At 39.5% G+C, this 26785-nt stretch overlaps 2 protein-coding genes and 1 long non-coding RNA gene across 3 annotated transcripts in view; 1 reads left to right on the plus strand and 2 right to left on the minus strand.

Annotated features, from left to right (window-relative positions):
• The window catches only part of LOC123983803 (deubiquitinase DESI2), a 26380-nt gene extending 7651 nt beyond the window's left edge, over nucleotides 1–18729 (minus strand). The window contains exons 1-4 of the mRNA XM_046070167.1: nucleotides 18066–18729; nucleotides 4295–4367; nucleotides 3928–4021; nucleotides 1056–1197 (exon numbers count right to left, since the gene is read on the minus strand). Coding sequence (XP_045926123.1) covers nucleotides 1056–1197; nucleotides 3928–4021; nucleotides 4295–4367; nucleotides 18066–18113 — 357 coding nt within the window. The 5' untranslated portion in view covers nucleotides 18114–18729. The remainder of the gene's footprint in view (nucleotides 1–1055; nucleotides 1198–3927; nucleotides 4022–4294; nucleotides 4368–18065) is intronic.
• LOC123983804 lies at nucleotides 18072–20728 on the plus strand. Its single transcript, XR_006828293.1, has 3 exons — nucleotides 18072–18881; nucleotides 19310–19559; nucleotides 20168–20728. It is a non-coding gene; the product is annotated as an uncharacterized LOC123983804 (long non-coding RNA).
• Nucleotides 19834–25251, minus strand: mtrf1l (mitochondrial translational release factor 1-like). Its single transcript, XM_046070166.1, has 8 exons — nucleotides 24220–25251; nucleotides 23865–23944; nucleotides 23531–23635; nucleotides 23095–23173; nucleotides 21853–22016; nucleotides 21558–21675; nucleotides 20802–20938; nucleotides 19834–20347 (listed from the first exon to the last, which is right to left on the minus strand). Exons 1-8 carry the CDS (start codon nucleotides 24647–24649, stop codon nucleotides 20135–20137), a joined length of 1326 nt encoding a protein of 441 aa, XP_045926122.1. The 5' UTR covers nucleotides 24650–25251; the 3' UTR covers nucleotides 19834–20134.
• Nucleotides 25252–26785: the final 1534 nt, after the last annotated feature.

A 26785-nucleotide genomic window follows, 5' to 3' on the forward strand; every position in this document is an offset into this window, starting at 1 on the left:
TCAGTCGAGACTCTGGAACAGACAACAGACCTCTGCCCGAGGATCTCAAGGTACGTGCTGGTGTGTATGGGACTAAAAGTTCAGAAATATAACAAGGTGAGAGGCCATGAAGAGCTTTAAAAGTGATCAATAGAATTTTAAAGTCAATTCTAAAACATACTGGGAGCCAGTGTAATGAAGCTAAAATAGGAGTAATGTGGTCATATTTCTTTGTTCTGGTTAAAAGCCTGGCAGCTGAGTTCTGGACAGTCTGGAGTCGATCAATAGATTTTTGGGTTAAAAAGGTGAAAAGGCTGTTGCAATAATCCAGGCGTGATGAGATGAAGGCGTGTAAAATGGTCTCGGTGTCCTTAAAAGTTAACATAGATCGAATTTTTGCTATATTTCTAAGTTGATAAAAACATGATTGAACAAGCTTTGTTGCAATTAATTATTATGCTTCATCTTTCAAAGCTGCAACAGCCATCATGTGTCCAATCACTTTCTCCTCAGCCCGTCTTTAAGTCAACCTCCCTAAACGATGTTACAGTAAACAAGAGAATTAAATCCTGGAGGGAAAGTCTGTTTCCCTATGGCACCAGCTGTGTGTTTGTTTCTCTACATTCTTGTGTGCATGTGTATGTTTGAAGTGGTGTGTATTATATTGACGTGATGCATTTGTGTGTCCATATAAATGTGAGTGTCTGCATTTTAAACTCTATGAGAGTTTTTTAATATGTGTTATGTACGTCTGTGTAAGTGTGTGTTATTAGATTATGTTTTCTGTGTGTGAGTGTGTGTGTGTGTTTGCCAGCTGGCTCTGCAAGTCTGGGCTTGTATCAGTGTGGCTTAATCCCCATCTCAGTGCTAGATGCTAACTGTAAGACTCCCTGCTCATTAATCACACCAGGATAAGCCGATTCAAAGTAACCACACACACAAAAACAGTGCTTACACTCAGAGCAGGAGAGGCAAAATCAAGAAATTGTTATTTTACTGACTGTATAGTTTCTGTCTGCACTTCATGTCAGCCAAAGTGGTGCAGTGCTGTACAGTGTGTGTGTGTGAGCACCTACCTCTGACAGTGCTGAGGAGAAGTGGTTGCAGTTCTTGTGCATGAGGTGGTAGGCGTTGCCTTTGTACTCCTTCCCCATCTCCTCCACGATCCGCTCCACATCCTCCTCTGTGAAGTCCGTGCTGCCCAAGACTATGGCTTCTCTATAGAGACGAGTGGGAAAAAGGGTGTCGGGGCACGAGTTAATACACATTATTACTCACTGACAAAACATCAAGAACGACCTCCAGGCATTTTGTTTAAACCTCTTTTGCACAACCAACGAGCGTAACGCAAGAACGACTCGTATGAACAGATTTGTTCTTAAGTGGCACGTATGAGGCATTCGCCAATTTTCTTTCACATGACGAAATTCACGAGTGGTCCAAACCTGTCGTGTGAGTCATTTACAAATAATTGGCCTTCCCTCACAGACTTATAAATCATATATAATAATGCCTTAATCTGAATGATTTTGGAGTTTAAGCAGTGCTTTGGACCCACAGAGCCAAACAGATAGCTACAAAACTCCCATTATGTTGGACTGTTCCTTTAAAATGGATTTACCAGATCTATTCAATTAGATGTCACAACTTTTTTACCTATGACACTGTACTATATAACACACCTATAACTTTAAATAACAGCCATATTGTACAAATTATTTTTTATTCTTTTACATTTTTAAAAATCTTATTGTCAATTTTATATGTTTTGTTTATGGTTCTTGACTTGCAGTAGTTGCCTTATATTTCTTATATTTTCTACCGACTATGTTTATTGTTATGCACCAAAATACCAAAGCAAATTCCTTCTATTTGTAAAACTACTTTGCAGTAAAACTGATTTTGAGTCTGATTCTAACCTGGATTTACCAGGTTTGTCTCTTTAAAACTTAAAAGAAAGCACATCTTGACCCATCAGATGTTTGGAACTGGGAGAGTGGATGATATGAAGGCATTTGTCCCAGACGATCCATACTTTATGGTTTATTGGCCTGAATGTAGACAGCGAGTGTGTCTGTGTGCGCCAGGCAGTGTCTGTCTAAAGCCACTGGGCAGATCAACTAGAGCAGAAGTAATACAGAGCAGCACAGTAGCTCTGGGACACACACACACACACACACACACACACACACACACACACACACACACACGGCTGATTCTGGGTGTCCTAACACATATTGAACTGACTCGGTGCTCAACTGCCTCACCACCACAACAAACTCCAATTCAACTGCAGTAAAAATCAGACAGAAGGGCAACTTATTTTTAGCTCAAAACCTTTGATTTTCTGAAACCACACAGTGGGTCTGGCTCGCAAAGGCCTAAGCGTCATGCAATGCTATCTCATTTAGTTAAAACCTCTGACAACATAAACATAAACTTAAAAAACATCTGGTTTATTGTAGGAAGGCTGTATTATATTGAATTACATGTACAAATGTACGTCAAAACTGGTAACTTTAACTGTACAATCTTTTATGCAGATGTTCTTTCTCTCTGTTCCCGTCTGTTTCATTTCATTTCAAAGTCACATCGTGCAGCTTCACATGAAGGCCACTGCGAAATTCCACTTTTTTCCTGCTCAATCTTCTCTCTCACTTTGGTAGTCAGCTGCCACAAACTATGAGGAGAAAAGTGATGAATCTTAAAATGTCTGTCACATGCTGTACTCATTCTACTCTCCACCCCATGTATTGTTTTTGCATTAACCAGTGGCCCTCATTACAGGAAGATACCAGCTCACTGACTGAGCTGGAATCGCTGGCTTGCGTATTGAACAAATTAATGATTGTGTGACTCTTGGATGATGGTTTTTTGAATGACTGATCATTTAGTTCAGTTGCTAACTCATACCTAAACACTAAAAAAAGTTTATGGTGCTTGACAAAGTGTTCATCAAATGTTTATGTTTAGTTGTCAAGCTGAGGTGACTTAGAGACAGACGGGCTGGTTCACCTGCCAGTCAGAGTGTATCCAGCTGTTCATGACCGGGTGAATAGCTGGCCGACTAGATTATTCAGTATGTTTACATACGCCAGCTTATTCAGAGAACCCTGGTTACGCAGGTCATCGGAGAACACAATTACATGCACTGTAGTAACCTTGTTAGTATAAATCCACACAAGCAGCAGGTCAGTAATCAGATTTCTCCCCTACTCCTAAATTTATATTGGAAACATAGTTTTCTTATTTTAAATGTATTAGTGACAGAAGATGCTACTTCCTGCAATTCTTTTAAATTGTCTTTTTTTGGGAGAGGTGTGTGTGCGCGTTTTTGTGTTGAAGAAGAGAGGACAGCCAGATAAAGCACAGCTCTTCTTCACAGCACCAAACAATCTGAGTTTAATAGATGGTTAGATGTTCTTTGGTGGAAATAAAATTATTTAGACTTTGTGTTTCTTTCGGTCTTAGTCAAGACTTCGGAATAATTTCAAACATGAGGATGCATCTCTACGTGCAATTATCTCCCCTTTCATCCTTTTTCCTGTCAAAAGCATAACTTTCCCTGTCTGAAGTCTCTCTCACACACGTGCACACATCAGAAACCAGGTTTCATGTATCTGCGTCAAGCTCAGCATTCTCCAGGAGAAATCACCCTGATCTCCCACCCTGATCATGAAAAACGGGATTCTTGTTTTTTGTTCACTGACAAGTTAAGTGGAGGACATAATAACTTACTAACTGCTCATTGATTATTGAGCCAAGTAGCAGTTAACAGGACTGTGACTTACTGTCTCACTGATGAACTGACTGGCTGACAGACTGAGTGGGCTGGTTAATTGACTAGCTAACTGCTAATGGATACTTAACAGTGCCTGACCCCACCTAAAGCACACAGGCTCTGACACGTAATTCTGTGCATATAAACACAAAATATCTCATACTTACTTGAACTTAAAGGTCTCGCCGAGTTCGGTTGCATCGCCTGGTGAAATCTCAAAGATCCCTGAGAATGGGTACGGGTGTCCGCCATAGGCAAACTCTAAAAAACACACACAACATGAACTCACACACACACACACACACACACACACACACACACACACACACACACACACACACACACACACTTGAGCACCAACCATTCTCGTGCAAAAAGAGTCTCTTCACCAAATAACAATTATAAATAATTTCTAACCAAACATGCTTGGTTAGGTATGTATTACTTTCGGAGTGTAAAAAAGCCCCCATTCTGAAACGCCACCCACAGAAGGTCAATGGATACTTGTGGTGTCATATTTCTGGGTAATCTTACCTCTTCCATAGATCTCGATTCCTGAGTGAAAGACTCCGATGCCCAGAGAGCTGGTGAACTCATTGATCCAGTACTGAAGACAGAAAGAGACAGAAACACTGAATAAAATATGCCTTTGTATATATTCAGCTGCACCTGAGCCTGGAAGGACAGTTTTAACATGCTGCATTTCAACATACACATAAGGTTACCTACTACTACTTCTCTACTTATAATAAAGTATGTAGTGTAAACAAAGTGTACAGTACGTCTGTGAAATGGGTCAACACCAACCAACTCCTGTATATTTATTTTTTTACAGTTGGTACTTTAAGTGATTTGGATCTTACAAAGAAACATGCCCAAAATATCCGCTATGTTGTGCACTATTCATTTTGTCCACTTATTTGGAGAGCTATTGTCTTTTATCTAATTATTATAACATTAGTAGTAATTCAACACTGACAACACTACATGATTAGCCAATGTTAAGCAGATCAGACCTGCAACTAATCTTGACTAATCAGTTAATTATTTTTGGAATTAATTCTTTAGATTATAAAATGTCAGAAACTAGTGAAAAGCATCCATCACCATTTCACAGACCAAGGTGATGTTGTCAGGTTGCCAACTAACAGCCCAAAATGCAAACAAACTATGATGAGAGCAGCACATCCTCACATTAAATATTTTGTATTTCTCCTTGATAAACAGCTTGGACAATTACTCTATTATCAGAAGTGTTGTTTCATGTCACTAATTTTCTGTCAACTAATCAATTGTTTCAGCACCAAAGCAGACCAACGCATTAATAAAATTTAATTATCCGACGTGCACAATGTAACATTTACTTCGAAAGAGCTTCACGCTTTAAATCCTATCATGGCTTGCAGTACCAAAACTGGCTGCAAAAGCTGCAACGGAAACTTTAATGCTGACAAAGGAAGTGAGTCACTGTCAGATTGTGCTTTGATATTTTTATTATCTCACTGTACTGAATCGTTATATCATTCAGCAGAAGATAATCACAAAGTGCTAAATCCATCCATAATGCATTGGACGAATCACGAAAATAGACCTCACGCAGAGAAATTTATTAACATACTCGGTTAACCTCAATTGCTTTTCACTGTATGACAGCCACTACCTTCTTAACACTCGGCCACCTCATGATCCAAACCTCTGATGTTTACACAAGATCTCTTACACTCACAGACAATAAAAAACAAGCCAGCATACACAAGAATGAGCACACAAAATCAATAATTTCAGCAGCAGTGATCTCTGACATTAATATCCATCTTCTCAGTGATGTGTGTGTAACGTCCTGTGGCTACAAGGAGATTGGCCAGGCCGTTGTCAGGCAGAGTTCGCTTGTGTGAAAAGTATCTTGTAACACAGATGATGGAGCAGGGGGATGTGGTAGGGAGCTTGATTTGACATCTCAGGATGGAGGATAATAATAGCTCAGTAAATCTGTAATATATTAGCTTACATTTTCATTACAGTTACCACAAAATCACTCACACAAACAAAATTCCACATAGACAGCGTTCGAGCCAGCTGCCTTTCCGCACAAATAAAAAGAAGGGCCACACCCGTATCCAATGTTTGACAAACGTAACAATGCAAAAAGTGAGGTGAGGAGGTGATGGTTAGGGCTGCAACTAATGATCATTTTTATTATTGATACATCTTTTCTTTTGATGAATCAATTAATCATTCCATCCAACAAAAATAATAAAAAATTCCAAGAACCCAAATAGAACCCACATTTATGTCTTCAAATTGCTTGTTTTGCCCGTTCTACTGTCCTATTTACAATGATGTAAAGCAGAGAAAAGCAGCAAATTCTCTCACGTGAGAGGCTGGAACCATGGGACTCCTCCTTTCAAGTAAAATAAGAAAGATATGCTGAATTAGACATTAACAGATCCTGTCTGCAATGGGTACCCATGGATGTACAAATAACTACAACTAAATTGCTCTGATATTGAAGAAAACTTAAAAAGGTGATGATTCTCAGGCAAGTTCTGGAGCGATATAAGGACTGTCTTTTTCCAATAGACTCTTTGTGGATTTATGGACATTTTTTTTTTTTACCAGGTTCACGCTTTTTAGTTGTGACTTTTTGCTGCATCTTCAACATTTGATAAGCGTTAGGAAACTGTGATGGGCATATTTACAGTAGTAGGTACAGTTGTGACAGTAGTGAAGAATATGATCGTGATAAGAGCTTATTTAACACCAAAAAGATCAACAATTAGGCTACATGTTTGTTTGTTTTGTCACAACACAGGAACAACATCAGGTAGACAGGCAGACTTTCCTCCTTGATATTCAGAGAGCTTGACAACAGCAGCAAGCTATTTAAAAACTATTCTTATACTTCCTGTCAACTGTTATGCAAATTCGGCATGTAACTGCACACAATCAGTGGTGGCAGAGCTGGCGGTCATCTGCATTGCAAATCGTTCCCTCTGTCTGGAACAGTACAACTGTGACCACAAAAGGTAATGAGGTCAATGTTTCTGCCTCTGGCTGTTTGCACTACAGAGCAGGTGTGATGAGTGAGTTAAGGAAAGAGTTTTTTTAGGAGCATTTATGCATGTTATTGTATATTTTCAGGGCATTGTGACTTTTTGCACATGTCTGTAAAAATAAACTGTTAATTTATGCTGTTGTACTGACTGTATCACCTTTCTGACGTAAGCAGAAACATGAGATGCCAACAGTAAAGGATAGCATTACCAATGCTGAGCAGTATAGTGAGTTGACTGATTGGGTCAATTTTGAATATTTGATGGATTATTTCAATGACGTTTTGATTCTATGAAAGTGTATTTTCATACTGTATTTACATTTTTTTTTAAAGTAGGTAAGACCATCATAAATGTAAAAAAGGCTTGATGGTAGTACAGTGGAAACTGCTTATATGGATGAAAAAACTCTGTATATTTTATTATGTTTTTAAACTCTGCTGCCAATTTGGCATTGAAAGTCTACAGTTTATTTTCAGGTTAAAACATAAAATTCACTGAAACCACCCACATGCTGTGGCTTTGTAGCTTATTTGCACTGCTGATGTTGCTGTGTTTGTAAATAGCACAATACTGTTTTAGGCTATAGTCTAATTATAATTTGAACTACAGTAAGCTGTATTTTATATACAGTGTATTTTAATTATACACGGTACAGTCATTTTCATTATACAGTAATTTAAAAAGCTCGAAACAGTTGTACTGTATTTTGAAACAGTCAAAATATTTTAGTTCATGTAATACGTATACAAATGACAATTACATAAGAATTAGAGTTGGGTAGCATTTCAATTTTATCAAGTCCGATTCTGATTCTTCTTATCGAATCTCGGTTCTGATTGTAACTCCTTCACCACAAATCTTGTCACTGCTCGGTGACATTCATCCACCTTCTCCTTGTTCATCTTCCCCTTCACTGCTAAAGTGAAAGTTTCTGTACTAGAGGAGGGCCTGTAAATAAAAAATGTATATTATAATAATTTGTGGGCATCATTTATTTACCTTTAATATAAAAAGGTGAATGTTCGCTCATCTGTGTTTTGTACCCGAGTATTAGCTGTCTCTGGGGCAACATTGTAGCTGGGAGATCGCAACACATTGAACGCGGTGCATTCCTTCAGATTCACACCGTGTTGAAGTAAATGCTTCGTCATATTTTAGGCACTTCCTCCCTTGCAACAAATATCTTTGCTGCAGGTGCTGCATTTTGCGGTGCTAAGTCAAACTTTTGAGTGCAGTCCACCATGGTCCAAGAATCTCTTCTCCTATGCTTTGTAGACATACTGCGAAACAAATGACGTGACATTAGGTCCGCGTAGCAGGAGCTGGCAGATAAGTGCAACTTTTATGAACTGGAAAAGGCTCACTCTGTCACGAACCCCCGGTCATGACCCTGGCCTGCCGGTTTCCCTGAGGCTGCTGGTGGGCGTGGTGATCTGAGCTCCAGGTTTTCCCACCTGAAGCACATCCGCAATCAGCATACCAGGGCCTCTGCCTGCAATCAACACGCCTTTAAGAGATCTGCCAACTTTCCGGTCTCCGCCGGATCGTTGTACCTAACCGTACGAACACGCCAGCCAGTTTGTCTGTCCTAGTTTCAGTATCTTGTCTGAACCTTTGTACTAGTGTTTAACTGCTCTCTCTGTCTCGACCTCAGGACACCTGCACATGCACCACGCGGATTCCCTCCTGTGCCCCGGAATCATCTAAGCTCGGGGACCCGAACCGCAGGCCCTCGGAACGACCACCTCACCCCAACCTCTCCCAGGTCACCCTTGTGCTCAATAAACCACTTCTGTTCATTTCTCTAAGTCTGCGTTTGAGTTTCTGGCCCCCGGTCCTGACACACTCAGTTCAAATCGGGAGAGCGACTGAAATATACAGAAAGTTAGGAACCAATAAACAGAATCAAAATGCTCGTGTCTTTACAAATCCACGGTTCTTGAAAACCAACCCTAACAGTAATCTGCATGAAAACGGGTGGTGATGGTGCAATGGATAAGACGCCTGCCTTTGGTGTGCAAGACCCGGGTTCAATCCCCCATTGTGACCCATCCACCAGTGTGTCCCTGAGCAAGACACTTAACCCCTAGTTGCTCCAGAGGCGTGCGACCCCTGACATGTATAGCAATTGTAAGTCGCTTTGGATAAAAGTGTCAGCTATATGAAAAAAAAGAAACATACTCTGTTATAATAATCAATCAATTTGACCCTGACAGTTTCCACTACATAAGTAATATGCTGTGGGGCTGGTTTGTCACTCATATATATATATATAAACTTGAGATATATATCTATTTCTCAAGTTTGCAGAACTGAATTTCACATTAATTTCAACAAAGTGAACACAACCGTGTGAATAAATAAAATCTTCCTGAGCAAAGCAAACAAGCATGGCTTGGGACAGAGACATTTTAAAGAGGTGGTATTATGCTCATTTTCAGGTTCAAAATCTTATTTAGGGGTTGTACCAGAACAGGTTTACATGGTTTCACTTTAAAAAAAATATTATTGTATACATTTTTGTCATACTGCACATTGCTGAAGCTCTTCTTTTCACCCTGTGTGTTAAAGGCTTCGTTTTAACTATGGAGTGACACATCTTGTCTCTACTAGCTAATCAGAAGCAGAGTAGGGTGGGTCGTTAGAAGCCGGTAAACATGGCTTCGGTTCAGCTGTATATGTTCCCCTTACCAGCTTATCAACATGGACTGGAGCAAGAGTTTCAGAGTGGTGAGTTATTAATCTGTAACAAAAGTATTTTTCATCCAGAAGTTTTAACTGAGCTCTGTCTCTACATCACAGTAACAACTTAATGTCCATTGACTGCCTGGAGGGTAGCTGGTGTTTGGAAGGGAGAGGAGAGGTCTGCCCTACAGCTCAGTGTTTTACCACCAGTGTTTTTGAGGGCGAGTCAGACTAGCCGCTTGGCGAGAATTATGACGCGCATTTTTCTTTCATCCATGTGTCGTCACATGGATGAAAGAAAAAGGGCTGGACTACAAACGAGCCGTTTTCAGGCATTTCAGAGCAACGTCTTCTGTAGGAGATGGGAACTCCCTTTGGGCTGGATTTGGGGCTTTTTCACCCTGCAAACCTATTACATGCACAAAAATATATATAACTCAGTACTACTCTATAGGGAAAGCCTGTAACGCCAAAGAAAGCCAATCGTCTGCTTTTAACAGCCGAGGTAGGCAACATATTAGGCCAGTCGTGTGGGCTGTAAGGAGCCCTTAAAGTCCTGAAAGATGAGGGACTGTAGGGGCTCCGTACAACTGCACATCCTGGGCCTTGGTCATTTAAAAAACTCAACACAAACTCTGACACAAGATCCACACAATCTATAATTTAATACATAATTCGACAAATAACAGTAGTACATTCTAAAACAGAGACAACATAAGACTGCTGAGCCAAGATGGTTTTCTTGTGCAACATGTCAGCCCAATGTTTCACACAGAAGAGTATGTTTCCTGACCTACATAAGGTTGAAATGTTGCACAAACAAAGTGACTCCAAGAGTCATCAAATGGCTTTATATAAAGACAGAGAAATTCCCCTTTCAGATCCATTTAATTGGACTTCTAAAATATTTTCCCCCAGTTTTCCCAATTTCCAACATCAATCCCAAATCAGTTGCCACCTTCATGGAAACCTAGCTTGGATGTTGCACTAAAAATGGATCAGTATAGGCCACAGGATTTAGGATCAACTGCCTCGCTGCCACATTTATATAATATCATGTTGTGCTGTAGATGTTTGGATTAAATGTTGATCCTCCTGGAACTGTCAACAACATCCCACCGTGTAATTTCTAACCCTGCCAATGGCAGGGTTTTTCCAGCACAGGGAATTTCTCACATCAGCCGGTCTCTTGAAAGCAAATGAGCAAAAACAGCCTTATTAAAATCCTGTTTGTATCAGTTGTGCGGTTGTTTGTCTGATCTTGGGAATAATAGCCATCTTGTTTCTACAATAGCTCGTTCTCAAAGACTGCCAGAATAGAGAAAGAAGCCTTGGTTGCTATAGTCAGCATGCTTTTAACAATCTGCTCAGAAGTTTAGAAACAAAGTGTATCAGCTGCTTCTCACTGCTTCAGTTCTCTATCCAGGGCTTTTTCCTAAGAAGCAAGAGCTTTAGGTCAAGAGCGTCATGTCAGTTAGAGGCCCAAACATGTAATTGCAAAAGCATTTGCTGGATGAGTCTTGTGTGTGGGGGTAAAATATTTTAAGCAAGCTAATCTGCTGGTTTACTTCGGTACTACCCCCACCCTTTGTGGTGAAATAAGACTCTTATCTTGGTCCTCATTACTTCAAAGCTCGTTAAAACCTGCCTCCTCCTCAGCACAGAGAGCGGCCTGAGTGTCTGTGGTGAGCACGATGGTAAATGTGTGCGTTTATGAATGAATTAAAGACAGAAAAAAGGAGAGGGGGCGAAAGAGAGATGGATGAACGAAGAGAAATTGTGTGTGCCAGTTAATGCCTTTATACTTAATCATCCCACTCCATTCAATGCTTAAATGACGTAATTTTCTATGTTGGGGATTATAATCTGTCACAGTGTTAAATAGAATCATTAGCCAGGAGATATGAAATGTCCATAGATTTTTGCTTTTAGTTTCTGCTTTGAAACTCAAACATTGCGTAGCGAAAACATGCTGACTGAAACCAAATTGAAAACACAAATTGAGGGAAGGAAACGGCTGACAGCCACAAGCCAAATGCTGGTAAGGTTTCGCTGCACTGCAATTACTAGTCTGCTCTGAAGTCTGCTTTGTTCTAGTAAATGTCGTTTTGGCTACAAAATGATTCTTAGCCTTCACCCTGTGCTCAAAATGTTAAAGTATTTGCTACTTTAATCAGATTGAAATGTGAGAGCTCCAGTCACTGATCCCAAAACTACAGAAATGGAAATGTTATGGAAGTGATGAAAAAGTAGTAAACTGCACATAGGCCTTTTTAGTTTTGGCAAAGACAATAAAGGGTGATTGGAAAACAGGTATATGATGCAGCCACCTGTACTAAGCCACCATCCAAAATGTGTTACTGCTAGGGTGACCATAGGCTGACTTTTCAATTTTCGTTAAAATTTGGATCAGTGGATCAAGCAGAGACTGATGAGGTTAATTCTGAGCTAAAACCTGACAAAGCTGAAGCATTTACAACTGATGGCCATATCCGGGGACTGCATCAACAACAAAATATTATGTATTAAAAAGATTTTCTTGACTACAGTTTTTCCTCAATTGTTAACACACAAACACTGGTACCTGGACCATAACCTGTAATTCATGTACCAATCCCCTGAACCAGTTCTGCTCACATACAAGCACATTTCCTGCTTTACACTCAGACTGCAGTTGTAAACCACACTACAGCCAATTCTCTATATTTAGTACAATGTTCATGATAAAATCTCTTGTGTTCACGTGGAACACACTGCCATTCAAAATGCAAAACTTAAATTTCATGCTATCCATTCTGACTTCTCACATGAGCAAACACATGTTGCAAGAGCGCTGGTGGAGTCAGAGTAAGAGGAGGACAAGGAGGAGAAAGAGGAAGACTAAGGAGATACTTCTCCTGTTGCTGGTCCAGGGAGAACATGACTGCGATGTTGATGAGGAGCTGTGGCCAGACTGAAACAGAAGCCCTGGACGCAGCCAGGCTTATTTATCTTTTTTCTATTGTTTGTTCTGTACACTTTACAAATGCAAATGTGTATTCCTATTAAATGTATGTATATATGTAAACCTATTATTTTGCTAGTATTTGTGCATTTTTTATTTGAGTATGACAGTTATAACAGGCTAATTTACGTATCGTGTCCTATGTAGTGTTACACTAAATGCAAAAAGCCTGCTGATAACATGGTCAAAGATGTGTTTTCCACTGAGTACATCAGTTATTAAGAACACCTACAAGCTAATGCAACCCAATACAACAGCTCTGACATAAATTCTACTTTAACAAAGTTCATAACGTTCAAGCTTTAGTGACATTGTTGGAATTGTGTAAATTCAATTGCTAATGTATTGGATTGCACAGGTGTATCTGTATATATAAAACCTGCAGATTGCAGCTGACTGTTTTAGCTAATTGAATGAATTATATTCTGACAGATCAAGAAGTTTCATCACACTGATACAAATGTCCTATAAATCCATAAAGCAGCACCATGGTCTCATACAACCAGAGATATTAAAGGGTAATTTTCCCTTTATAATAATCCTTAATCCTGTTTGAGTTTCTAGTTGACTTCTGTGTTTTTGTATTGTGCAAGACTTCTGACACCATTTTGCTACGTGATACTACACTAGCAGTGAATGCTGTTGTGTCCCAGAAATAGCCCTGTTAACACTGTGCACATTACCTTGTTAAGTAGATGGTACAAAAGAAGAACGGGAATCATGACTGCTGCTGCATGTCCCCAATTGATCCAGAGCGGCTCTGCAGCCAACACAGAATAACGCAAACTGCTCTGCGGAGTCTCTAGCTACGTGACGCTGTTAATACCTGAACACGTTCTCTCACACTAACACACACACACACTCACAGAGAGGGTAGTCCATAGAACTGGCTGGCAGGCAGACAGGTGGTGTGTAGATAATGCTGTCTCATTAGAGCAGCCTACTAAAGCACTCAGAGCTGGCCAGGAAATCCACTTAGCAGAGATGGGAGCAGGACGGCGGGGAGGACCTGACAGAATGGGAATTATGGAAGAAGAAAGGGTAGTTGACTGAAAGTCATGTGACAGTATTGATCCTCAAATGGAAAGGGGAATTTGTCTGTTCATCAGTTATTTTGAGTAAATGTTCAGTGTTACTTATGTGCAGCACTGGGAAGGCAGACTCACATGTCACCCAAAATGACAGATGCTCCCGCTGTGCCGCCATGCTGCCCCTCTGCCCACGATCAGGCCGTACTTCGGTAAACACTCGCTGCCACTGTTCATTACATGGTGTGAACATCTGAGATGGGGGTAGGGATCCTGCAGCGTGTTGTTGCCGCTGTCTTCACCTCTGCCATTATTTGATCTTCATAGTATCCTGACTTCCTCTTAGACAAACAGCAACTCACCTCACACTAGTCACTCAACCGGTCATTAAACCAATAAATAAGGTCCTGTTCAGACCGTCAGATAGCCTTCACTTTCACTTCAATCGCTTCAGCAAAAAGAACTCACGGTCATCGGGCAAAAAGAAAACACTGTCACGTGGCCAATAAAATGCACATTGCAGGGGAAATAATTTTGTAGCATGTACCACGTAGCATTGTGCTAATTATACAATTTTCTAGAGTGGAATAGGGCTGCAACTAACGATTCATTTTTACTGTCCATTAATCTGTCAATTATTTTCTAGATTAACTTAGAAAATGTGAAAAATGTTGTTCCCCAAAGCTCAAGATGATGTCTTCAAATGTCTTCTTTTGTCCATAACCCAAAGATATTCCGTTTACTACCACAGGAGTAAAAAAAAATACAAAAAAAAACAAAAAAATCTCTCTCTCTCATATATATATATATATATATATATATATATATATATTTTTTTTTCCCCCACATTTAAGCAGCTGGAATCAGAGAATATTGACTTTTCTTCCTTAAAAAAATGACTCAAATTATTAATCGATTGTGAAAATAGTTGGCGATTAATTTAACAGTTGACAAATAATCGATTACTGTTCTGCCCTAGAGCTGGAAAGATTAAACAGTTTTCACTCATCACTGTAATAAATAAGGCTGCACAATTTTGAAAAAATATCTACTTAAAATTACAATTTGCGATATTTTACAATATCGCAAATTGCAATACATTTTGCGATATTACAGTGAATTTTATTTTTTTCCATAATTATTCTCATTTTCATTGAAAAACATATTTTATATGATTATGGTGTGATTTTTGTGGGGATCTGTACCAAAGAAAGATGTTTTCTGTATGTAAAGATATGATGCGATACATTTTGCCTTTTAACAAATATTGCACTTGAAAATTGCAGTAGGCCATATTGCAATTTCAAAAAGATTTTCATCTATTTTTAAAAAGCTGTTTCTAATGTGTCAGATAAAAAAAAAAGAAAAGATTTCAATGTTTCTAAAAGCTTGTGTGTCCAGATACCCGAGTCTTCACTTCCATCATCGGCGATCACTCGAAGTAGAGTATGATGGTCCACCTGGGCTCATTGTGGGTCTTCAAATGGCTGAAAGAGACAATTCTGGAAATAAAAACTTTCTTGAAGTGTGGGCATGTGATGTGTGGTGCTGGAAGTGAAAGGAGGAAGTGACGTTTTGGTGGAGACTCTCTCCTTACTTTGCTACTGCTTGTCTCTGGCAGCCTGTTGGAGATCGTCTTCATTGAATGTGGCTCCTTAATGTAAAATGTTTCTCCATGCAGTTCTGTTTCGAGTGAAGTCTTCCCAGTTAGAGCTGTTTATGTGGAACGTTTTGAGGTTCATCCTCAAACATGATGATGCTCATTGGCCAGCATTTTTTTCCATTTAGGAGCACATGTACTCCTCATGAAAATGGCTAACATAGAGCCTTGACGATTTACAGGGAGTTCTGTGCTGAAGCCGGCCTATGTAGGTGAAAGTGTAGTGACTTCATACACACTACGCTACGTATTTAGCGGACATGAGAATGTCAACCTTCTCGTCTACATCTCGTCAAGATGGTGAATAAGCACATTTTCCAAAATATCAAACTGTTGCTGTAACGCTCATCAATCAAGAGTCAGAGTTGACCGATCGGCGTGTGGCGACCAATCAGTGAGTCAGTCTACAAGCTGTTAGTCAGGCACAATGTGACTCAACAAAGTAAATGAGTAAGCAAATCATCCAGCACTCACTGGAATTGATCTATATCTCAAAATTAAAGATGTGTCCACCATCAACCCATGTTCTTTTGTTTTCTGTAAGTCAGTTAAACCAGCAGACAGCAAGTCTCCTAGTCAGTCAGTGGGCATGCAGCCAGTCCACCAACCGTGATCCCCAGACATTTCCTACAGTACTCGGGTCAGAACAGCCTAATCAACACAGAGGACATGTTTGAAGCATAGGAATGAATGAATGGACTGCAGCCACCATCTCATTGTTTTCAATAAGTGCTAGAATGCCACTGCAAGCGAGCCAAAGTCTTGTTCCCACAGTCACACATACAAAAATACACCCAAACTATGCATGGGTGTGAATCTGCTAACAGAAGCACAGACCAAAAACTTCCTTTAAAAAAAAATGTTTACACTCATTCTGTTGCTCACACACTCATTTACACTAAAAGTCTAAACCTCAATATAACTGTGGCATCAGTGAGGGTGAAAACATCAATGAAGTTACGCATTGTGTGTGTGTGTTACATATGTGTGAGACGTCTCTGTAATAAAGTGTGCTGGGGCCCCTGCAGCCCTTCACGTAAATGGAAGTGAGACGGCTCTTCAATCTTTACTGAGAAGAAAGTCAGACTGCAAGTCAAGTGGTAAAAAAAAGAGGAAGTGAAAGAAAGAGGGGGGAGGGCAGAAGAAAAAGAGAGGAGGGGGAGAAGAGGAGATAAGGAGAATGATAGGAGGAAAGAAGGTAGGAAAGGAAGACAGGAGGGAATGTAAAGACGAGCAGGCATCAATGGATGAGGAAGGAACAAAGTCTTATATAAAGTACACTTTACTACTGTAGCTCTCAGATGTTAATCCATATAAAAACAGTCTCCAACTTTTTGCAATAAACCAGATTAAAAATAGAAGTAAAACAGGAGCAGGTGAAATCGGGCCTAGAAAGAGAAGATTGAGTAATATTGAGCCATGATTAAAAAATGTATGTAGAGCTTAAACGAATAATTGATAAGTTGTCAACTATTAAATTAATCGCAAACTACTTAGATAGAGGAATCATTTAATATTTTATTCCAGCTTCTTAAATGTGAATATGTTTGAGTTTCTTTCCTCCTCTGACGGTAAATTGAATATCATAAGGTTCTCGACAAAACAATTTTCGACATTTGAGGATGTCACCTTGGGCTTTGGGAAACATTTTCTGACATTTTATATACAAAACAACTAATTGATTAATCAACAAAGAAAATAATAGTTAGATACAGCCCTAGATGTATAATGAGGGACAAAAGCCTGGTGAACTTTTACGGCAAAGTTGCGGTTCTCCAGCAAAGTGTCCATTCACCTTATCCCAAAATCGCTGCCTCTGCATGTTTTATGACCTCTAACAAGTGCAATTGGTCCATCACAGGGAATCCATATGAATCAATGATTCATCAACAGATCAGTCAATTCCCAGCCCCTCCTCCTCACTGACTCACTCCTGCACGGTGACAACATAGTGACTCAAATGCAACCTCGGCCTCATTCTGTAACAAAGAAACACACATTTCATCCCAGCAGAAACGCAGCCCGGGTTCAATTATCAGTTTACTTTCACATCCACTTGTGGTCTTGCAGTTTGGTTCGGAGTCCTATGTTTTCCTGTTTTCATGCAGAGTTAACTGACTAACCTTAAGAAGCAAGACTATGGTATTTTGTTTTGTTTTTTTACAGACTGACAGGTGAATGAATATAAAACAAAGTACTTCAATAATGACTACTGTAAATGTTTCACTTGTGTCACTATTGTGGTTTGCCAACAGCCGCTTAGAAAGTACAATGAGGACCATTTTGCTTTACTCCTGATATGGAAATCCAACACTGTCAACTTTACATGCCAGAACCAGTGTGTGTTTTTGAGTCAACTGAGGATTTCAATTTAAATTATTTTATTCTTAAAAACTTTCTGAGCTGTTGTACCTGGCCCCATTTGAAATCACTCTATTTACAGATGTCTCCTGGTGCTGTAAACACACGAACAAAGCACTGGTTTTAAACATTATCTGAATAGTGAAAATTACTTTATGTCAGGACACGGTTTGCAGTTGGTTCTGCCTCTCGCTGCCCTGCTTCATTGTGTATTTTGATGAAAAATAACTCAGGGAGAACAGTGAAGCAGTTCATGAAGATGAAATTCTATTAAAATCAGCTGAGTTTGGTATTATAAATCCATGCCGAATTCAAGAGTGGTTAATAATCATTTGAAAAAGTCTTTTGTTTTTGACTTAAATTTTTGCATATGTGCTGATACCTATCGCAACTTTAAATCGGCTTTTTTTAAATAAATGTCGTTAACCGCATTCCTTGGACAAAGTAGCAAATAAGTAATAAAACATCCATCTTTCTGGCTCTATTAACCAGGATCTACCTTTTTACTCACCATATCATAGACGTTTAGGATGATCGGCTCGTTTGCCATCACTGGCATCAGTTTTCTCCCCCTATGTACCTTCTTCTCTCCGCGGGTCTTCCTCCTTCGCACGCCACCTACTCTTCCTTCGGTGCGAGATCCAAACTCTCGCCCTCCAAAAATAGACCTTTACTCCTCCCCGTATTCCTGGCACTTTCACGACAGATGACCAGCTTGATAATTCAATTTCACAACCCGGTGTAAAAACGTTTGAGTTCCGAGGGTATTTTTACCGTCCAACATCTGACTGGCTTTGTCCAGATCCTCCCCCCCCGCGGTCACAGCAGCGGCAGCGGCGGCGCACAGATGAGCCACTCGCTTGTCAAAACGAACAGACTTGCTAAACGCGTTCAGCTACCGAGGTCGAAGTGAAAAAGCGGACTCTACACCGGGAATTTTGTCTTCTAGGAGGCGCGCTGGCACAGGAAAATCGCACATTCATTTTCCCAAACGAATAAATAAGCAAAAACACATAACGCTGAGAAATGAAAACACAATTTCCTCAGTAGTAATGACTCGCTGCTGCTCCCCTTCTTATTAGCTAGCTAACGGTAGCGCTGGAGCTGGCAGGCAGCAGGATGCGCCTGGTGGGAGAAAATTGGACGGTGAGTGAGAGGCAGAGCGGCCCAGCGGGGCGGTTCGATGATTCACACTCGATCAGGCAACCTTGGTGCCCTGAGCATTGTGGGTGATGTAGTTCTTGAATTGAAACTATCGAGAAAAAACCCCCGACTCCCAGCAGCTGAATCATAACCAAAAAGATGAAACTACACAACGTACCCAAAAGTATGTGGACACACTTTAGTTTACACTTAGTCTGGGACTGTTTTAATGGTTTAAGGGAAATGTAATGTTTTAACATACACTGATATTAGCGCTGAAACATTTAGTCTATTAATCAGTGACAATTTTCATAATCAAATAATCATTTATGTCATTATTTTAAGCTAAGATGCAACTTCTCATGTGGGAAAATTTACTGGTTTTATTTGTCTTCAACAACAGTAAACTGAAAGCCTTTGGGTTGTGGGCTTTTGTTAGGGCAAACAAACAATTTAAAGACCAAACAATTATTCAAGAAAATAATGTGTCAGTTAATCTATCATTCAATATTTATTTTAATTAGCTGCAGCCATACATGATACTTTATACATTAGCATATTTTGCCCTTTCCTGTTTCTACTTGCCAATTTGTGCTTTTACATGGACTTAAGATACCAGGATGCGTGGGAGAACAGAGCCACCATCAACCCCATCCAACACCTTTGGGATGAACTGGAGTTCTAACTGCGATCCAGGCCTTATCACCCAACATCAGCACCCAACCTCACTACTGCTCTTGCGGCTGAGTTGAGCAAATCCCTGCAGCCAGGTTCCTAAATCTTGTGGACATCCTGAAACCAGAGGAGTGGGAGGCTGTCATAGCAGCAGATTGTTTTTGAATGAGATGTCAAACAATCACATGTGAGTGGAAAGTGTGGCTGTCCACTTTGTTCCAGTGTCCACATACGTTTAGCCATAGAGCGTACATGAGTTTGTAACTCTTGAAGTTACGGCAGCATACACAACACTGATTTTAAATGAATAATTAATTAATAGAACACATACTGTTACTGACACTGAAAAAACAACATTTGCAAAGTCTGTCCAGCTCAGTATATGTTAAATAAACAGCAGAGCATCAGAGCAACCTTAGAAACTTTCTAGCATCTGAGAGGCACTGAGTGTGACCAGAAACTCTGAATGAGTCACTTTTATTACAGCTCATGTTGAAGTACAAGTCTTTATAATTACTCCATAGTTGAGTCATTTAATTAGCCACTTTTATGTTTGTGCTGACATTGATTGTTACTCCTCGACATGAGTATGGAAGTTAAAATGTCTGTGTTTTGTTTTTTACATTTGATGGGCAGAAGCATTCAGCCTTGGTCCCCCTCATAATCCATGAAAGTCCTTTCACTCAGTTTTTCCTGCAGAAACAGAGTAGGAATGGCCAATATTACCGTTTTAGTGCTTTGCTAAAACATGTAGCAACAAGCTCATAAGCCCTCCTGGTCGTTTTCTCCCAGCAGTTCCATGAGCGTCTCCTGGTTAGAGAACTCCTGCAGCGAGGAGTTCATCTCATCCAGCAGATCCTCTCCAAGCAGGAAGCTCTTGATGTCGTGCACTGTCATGCCGATCCGGTGGTCTGTTATACGGTCCTGGGCGAAGTTGTAGGTTCGAATCTTCTCTGATCTGCCTCTCGTGCCAATCTGGAGGAGGAGAAAGAAGAGGGGGAAGAAGAAGAATGAGTAAAGTTTTGATCTGAGCATTGGTGTGTGTTAAAATGCACATTAAACATATTAATGTTCCCATGCTCTGTAAGTTTTCTATTTGTACTATATGTTCTACCTTTATTTTGCATTGTTTATTCTTTCCAGCTCTTTTTATATTTACAATATACAAAATCACATGTGTGGAGCTTTTTATAAAGTATTCATTTACTTCTTTGGCTAGTTAATAAAATTTTATTATTATTCAGTTAATTATAATATAATAAATTTATCAATATTTTCTAAAGAAACATCACTTGGCACACCTGTATTTTATATTATACTGTCTGTATCTCACCTGTATTTTATATTATACTGTCTGTATCTCACCTGTATTTTATATTATACTGTCTGTATCTCACCTGTATTTTATATTATACTGTCTGTATCTCACCTGTATTTTACGCTGGTTGTAGCGTTTGCTGGTCTCCTCCTCTAACTTCATGCTGTACAGCTTTGCTCTCAGAGCCTTCATGGCTTTCTCTCTGTTCTTCAGCTGGGACCGTTCCTGCTGGCACTCTGCAACCACACCTAACACACACACACACACACACACATTAAAGTACTATTCTTATGTGGACATCCCATTAACTTGTACTCATTTCATGCCTACCCCTTAGAGAATATGACTGTTCCAAAAACTACTTACAGCAATAGAACCTCATTTTGGGAAGGAACAACATTCTTATAACTCGTGCCCATATAACTAAAACAACACCTCTGACATGTTTTGTTTTTTGCCAAAACACTGACTCAGATATATGCAACATCAAGTGAGGAGTTCAGTTCAGATATGGTATTGAGGGCTTTTATGTAATTGTGACAAACTTCCTGTATCTAGCTGTTTCCTAGGTTTATAAATACAAACACGTTATTATTTCAAACCTAAACTTTCAGGAAATGTCCTGGGATAAGGAGGAAGTTGCATTTCCAGGGGTGGAGAAATCTAAAATTAGAAATCCCAATTATAAATGGATATGTCATGTCAAAAGGCCCCTTTTCACACTGTATCAAGTACATTTGTTAAAAGCACTGTGGTGCCCAGTGTCAGTGGATAAATTTGGTACCATATGTACAATATTTCTATATATATAGCTAAACTGTTACATATGTTCCATCTATTACAACACAAGGAGATTACAGTTATTACCTGTAGGCAGATGCACTATTCTGACTGCACTGTCTGTGGTGTTGACATGTTGACCTCCAGCTCCACTCGCTCTCTTAGTGTCTATCCTCAGGTCCTTCGGATTTATTGTGAAAGAGATCTGACCGGAACACACAAACACTCACACAATTTACTTAGATCTAAATTAACAGTTCCTACACTTCCTACCTGCATAAACCAGTGTGTTAAAAACCAATGAGAAATGGAGAAACAAGAAGGAAAACAACAGAGATGAACACGCTGTTTGTGTTTATGCCGTCTACCCATCAAGCTGTACCTCAGTGGGTTGGGGCAGTACAGCCACAGTCATGGTGCTGGTGTGCATTCTGCCCTGTTTTTCAGTCTTGGGAACCCTCTGAACTCGATGGACTCCAGCCTCAAACTTCATCCTCTTGTAGCTCTGAGGGCCGCTGATGCTGGCTGAGGCATGACGTAGTCCACCTGGTTGTAGGTGAGCAATAAGCACCAATACTAGAATGTTACTCACAATTGGTGGCAATGACAGGGGGTTCTTTCAAATTTTCATTTCAAAGAGAGGAACTTTAATAATGTATATTAAATCTTAACCTTTCCTATAAAAATAACTTTGCCTTTGCTGTCCCTTTTTCTGACATTAAATGCAGGCATAGCTCCACAGGTCTGTGGCATAGGAAGGGCTCCCCCTTGTGTTTGATGTGGAGTAGTAGTAGTTGTAGTAGTCATAATGTAAAAGAGCGGGGGTTTACATTTTTTGTCATCCCATCCTACTTTCAGTCACAAATTGAAACAAAAAATGTGTCCAGTATCACTCCCCATGCTTAGGGGGCTGCAGCACCCACTGAACTCAGGAAAAATAACTAACTTAAACTTATAATGACTTTCTCCTTGTTTTTACTGGAATATATTATATATATATACATTAATATGTATGTCTATAATACAGAGGGGAAAAACTCATTTCCAACCCTGATTAAGGCAAGGCAGGTCGGCTCTATCATATGCAATGACATTTGGGTATTTCAGGAGGTTTAGTGTCTCCAACTGAATCAAACTAACCAAAGACATCAGGGTGATATGGTGAGACAGACCCAGACAGTTCAAACCAGCCAGCTACTGATAGAGTTTATAAGGTAACTGCCACTGTACAGTGACACATCAGTACAACAGGATGTGTGATTTGGTCACAGATCTAGATTATGAAATATATCTGGTAACTAGAGCTTGCTCTCATTGTTATCAGTTTGGCAGAGTATTATTTTAACAATGTCTACACGTACTGTACTACCCATACAGAGAGTGAGAGTGAGAGATAGATAGAGAGAGAAAGAGGCTTCGCAAATGGAGTCACAAAACAAAAACTGATCATTTGATCATGAAGACGGACAGCATGGCTCTGTATAATTCTCAGGTTCATCAGTTAAATGTATGAACTATGCTGCAGATTTGAGTTACTGTTAACAGCTGTTACTCTGTATGTTTGTGTATATATATATATATATATATATATATATATAAATAGTGAAAAAAAGAGTGAACTGACCTATTTCGCTGGTCATGTGCTCCAGGATGTCGAAGGACCAGCCGTGGTGTTGAGCGTAGCCCTGGTACATATCAAACACCTTCAAAGCAAAGGAGGTTTTACAAGTCAGTATGTGAATACAAAGAAAACTGTTGTAGGGTTTGTTTGCTTCATTATGACCCCTCTCTCCTCGCCACTTCTTCAGTCCTTCTTTATTCAATCTGAGGTTCCTATGATGTACTGTACTGTCACATGGAAAAATACAAAATATTTCTTACTGGTTTGTTGCAATTACCAATTTACATGGGTCCCAATTTTCTATTTGTGTCTACCCTATAATTTTGAAATGTATTTGCTCTAAGAAAATATGTTGCTACTTTTATTGTTCAGGCGTTGTTTTAAGAAGTCCATAATCTCAAGAAGAAATAATAAATACAATAGGTAAGAATTCCCATACCTCAGCAGTGAACAGCATGGCCTCCTGACCCCCGACACCGGCTGTAACCTCAAGGACAAGGTCGCTCAAATCCACCTCCTCCTCAGGGATCAACAGACCCAGGATCTGAATGGTGAAGCAGGTTGATTTGACAGAAAAGTAAACAAGATAGATGTGATGTGTGAATAACTGAATATCTAAAGTGCAACAAGCAACAAAAAACACTAACAGCTATAGTTAGTCCATGGTTTAACATTAGTTCTGCTGGAAATTTGCTACATCAAAGGCCTTTCTTTCGGTTCTGTTACTTTATACTGCAGCAGCTTGTCACAAAAATTATGTATCACAGTTCTACCTTTTGTCTAAACTCTTGAATATCTTGCAGACAGTCTTCTCTTTCCAGCTCCGCCAGTTCTCGCAGGGCTGGATCTTCATCTTTGAGGGAAAACAAAAACATACAGTGAGCTAGGGTTGTGTGCGATATGACGACTTACACATTGGCACAATATAAATGTATCTACAATACTGTGGCATCCATTCCTTAAATATCTCTGAGTGTACTTGACTGTTTTGTTGCATCACTGTGTAGTACCTTCCTTTGTGAGGTATTTAAATTACTGTGTTAGCCTAAAACGGTTATTCCCATCGGTTTGCTTTTCTTATCCAAACTGTTTTTTAATAGAATTTTCCATAAAATTTTCCCATCTCACCTTTTAGGAGCTTCTCGGTCTCAGCAATCTCTTTTTGTTTGGTGTCCAGCTCTCTGATGCTCTGGATAAGGGGAGCAAGCTGGGACACTTTGGTCCTCTTGGCCCTCAGTTCGTCCTCACTGCACTGCTCCTCCGTCAAATTACTGTTGACTGTTTTCAAACATTCACTGTACTCTGCGTCTATCTTCTTGAAGTATTCCTGCAGAGAACTCTTGGCAAAAAGTTCATCCACCGACAGCAACTTGGCTGCCATTAATGGTGTACCAGTATAAAGAGTTCTTGTAGTTTTGCCACAGTTATTATTGGTGTGTTCATAAAATCTGACAGCTTGGCTGATGACATTTGGTAATTTTTGAAAACGAGGTATCCACAGACTAAAGACACACCCATTTCCACTCGGAAGAAGGTTTACAGCTCTTCTGTAAGCCATTGTATTAGCAGATTTGTTTGGAAGATTCACTGTGTGGCAGAACAAACAAATGCCAATATAAAGAGGCTTTGAAGCATGCTCCTCTAGTCTGGAAGGAACACACGGAATTTCATTCAAAAGCTTTAGAATTTTATATGTTTTTATTTCTAACAAAAATATTTTCCCGTATATTTGCTATATTAAGAGATATTCCGTATCAGAAGAAAACATTCTTGAATTCGGCGTGCATGTATTACAACTTTGTTTTGATGAAATTTTTAAAAGTCGCCAACAACCGCATTTCTGCGGAACACAACCACAACGCCAGCCTGAATATATAATTTGGAGTTTTAAAAGCCTGTGAACTAAGTGGACTGCCAGTCTGTGTTGTTTCGACTAAGGGCTGGATTTCAACCTACAAAACAATATAAGAGAATTTCAGAAAGTAATGAACTCACTATATGTGATCCTTAAGTCAAATAACAAACTGTCGATGCCTCCTTTAGGTATTTGCTGTTGTCGGAAACATCGATGTGGCTATAATGACACACGTTTCAGTCATACGTTGTCTACAAACTTCCTAGCAACGTCTTGTTAATGCTTGTTATAAAAATATTGTTCCTTTACCACCTTGCTGTAGGGCGCAGACATATTGAATGTGGCACGCATGCGCGGTGAACAAGACATCTTCTTCTGCAGACAAAATTACAGCAGGCTACAGATTGTTCCAAAACATGATGACCATAGACTGGTTTTAAAAATTACAACACCATTTTGCACAAAAAAACAAAGTAGATTCAGATTGTTAAATATAAGTAAATACTGAGGTGAAGATAAAGAAAATAAAAAGATAGGGTCATAAATTACATTGTAAATATTTATTTAATAAATTTACAGAGCATCATTTACAGGGTGTGTGGGAAAAGGGAATGATGCCTTGATGTTTTGGACCAAACACCAGGGAGTGAACCTTTCGGGGGCAGTTGCCCACTTTGCCTGTGCTGTCCTGTAGTTGTAATTGAAATGACTGTGTGAATTCACTAAATTGCTCAAATTAGCATTATGCACTCCAGTATGCAAAGATTATAAGCATCAGGACTGAGGAGGTGCACCCTTCCCACCTCTACATACATCTTCTTTGTTTCTGTCTGTCACTGGCCGCAAATAGTTTTCTCATTTCCCTTTTCAACTACTTTTTTGTCTCCCTATTTCAGCTGTGTTGTTCATTAAACATCATAATACTGGCAACATTTTAATAAAGTAGTAGCCTGGCTGTTGTTTACCTGTAATGCACAACATAGACCATAAAATAAAGTAAAAAGTTTAAAGTGAAACAAATGAGGTACTGTATCTAAACTAAATTGCCACATTCACCAACTTCCCCCCAGTCTGGTTTCAATGAAAGAGCCACTTCACACATTCCATGCAAGGGTGTGAACTGTCCTGTGAATGACCAGTTCTTTAGCTCTTTTGTGTCAAACACTGGGATTCCTGACAAAATTGAAAGAAAAAAGATTTTCCAGGCTCTTGTTTTGTACTTTCCGTACAAAATAACCTCAACAAGGCTAAATGACCGTCTTGGATTCTTGTGTGATGCGACCTGAGTAATGACACTGTGCTATTTGTGTTGTTGTTATACCTTACACATTATCTGCTATCATTTACATCAAAGCAACTATGGACATGTCTGCCTTTTCAGAGGCTTAAAGAAGTCGATGAGACAATATGTAGCAGTTTTTTTAACTTAACATTTCATAATACAATATTTGCAACAATGTTAAACCTGTAAGTTACTAACTGGACACTGGACAACTATACAATGAACTGAAACTCGCTATAGAGATTCAGATTGAAATCATAAATCAATGTAGGTTCATAACTAGGAATAACCCCTTTTACACTGTTCCACATTATCGTTTGATTTTATTAGTATAAAAATATCAAGGATAGCCGCTTTAAGGAAGGTTAAACTAATGCATAGTGAAAAGTGTGTACTATTTGAAACTCAACATAAATATACACTTGCTACCTGAAGGTTGTGAAGACATTTATGTAAATTTATCATGAACTCCCTCTGCAATTTTACAGAGGTTTACAGATATTTACCGTACTGTAAGCACTGTAACCATAGTCTGTATGACTGTAGCCGACTGTGGA

This window comes from Micropterus dolomieu, linkage group LG15, assembly GCF_021292245.1.
Source record: "Micropterus dolomieu isolate WLL.071019.BEF.003 ecotype Adirondacks linkage group LG15, ASM2129224v1, whole genome shotgun sequence".
NCBI lineage: Eukaryota > Metazoa > Chordata > Actinopteri > Centrarchiformes > Centrarchidae > Micropterus > Micropterus dolomieu.

Excerpts from the sequence above, each read along its gene's own strand:
- mtrf1l (XM_046070166.1), bottom strand. The coding sequence starts at position 24,649 with ATGGCTTACAGAAGAGCTGTAAACCTTCTTCCGAGTGGAAATGGGTGT. Across the intron at positions 23,636-23,864 it reads TTCAAGAGTTTAGACAAAAG|ATCCTGGGTCTGTTGATCCC; the intron begins GTAGAACTGTGA and ends TTCACCATTCAG. Across the intron at positions 20,348-20,801 it reads ACAACCAGCGTAAAATACAG|ATTGGCACGAGAGGCAGATC; the intron begins GTGAGATACAGA and ends CTCCTCCTCCAG.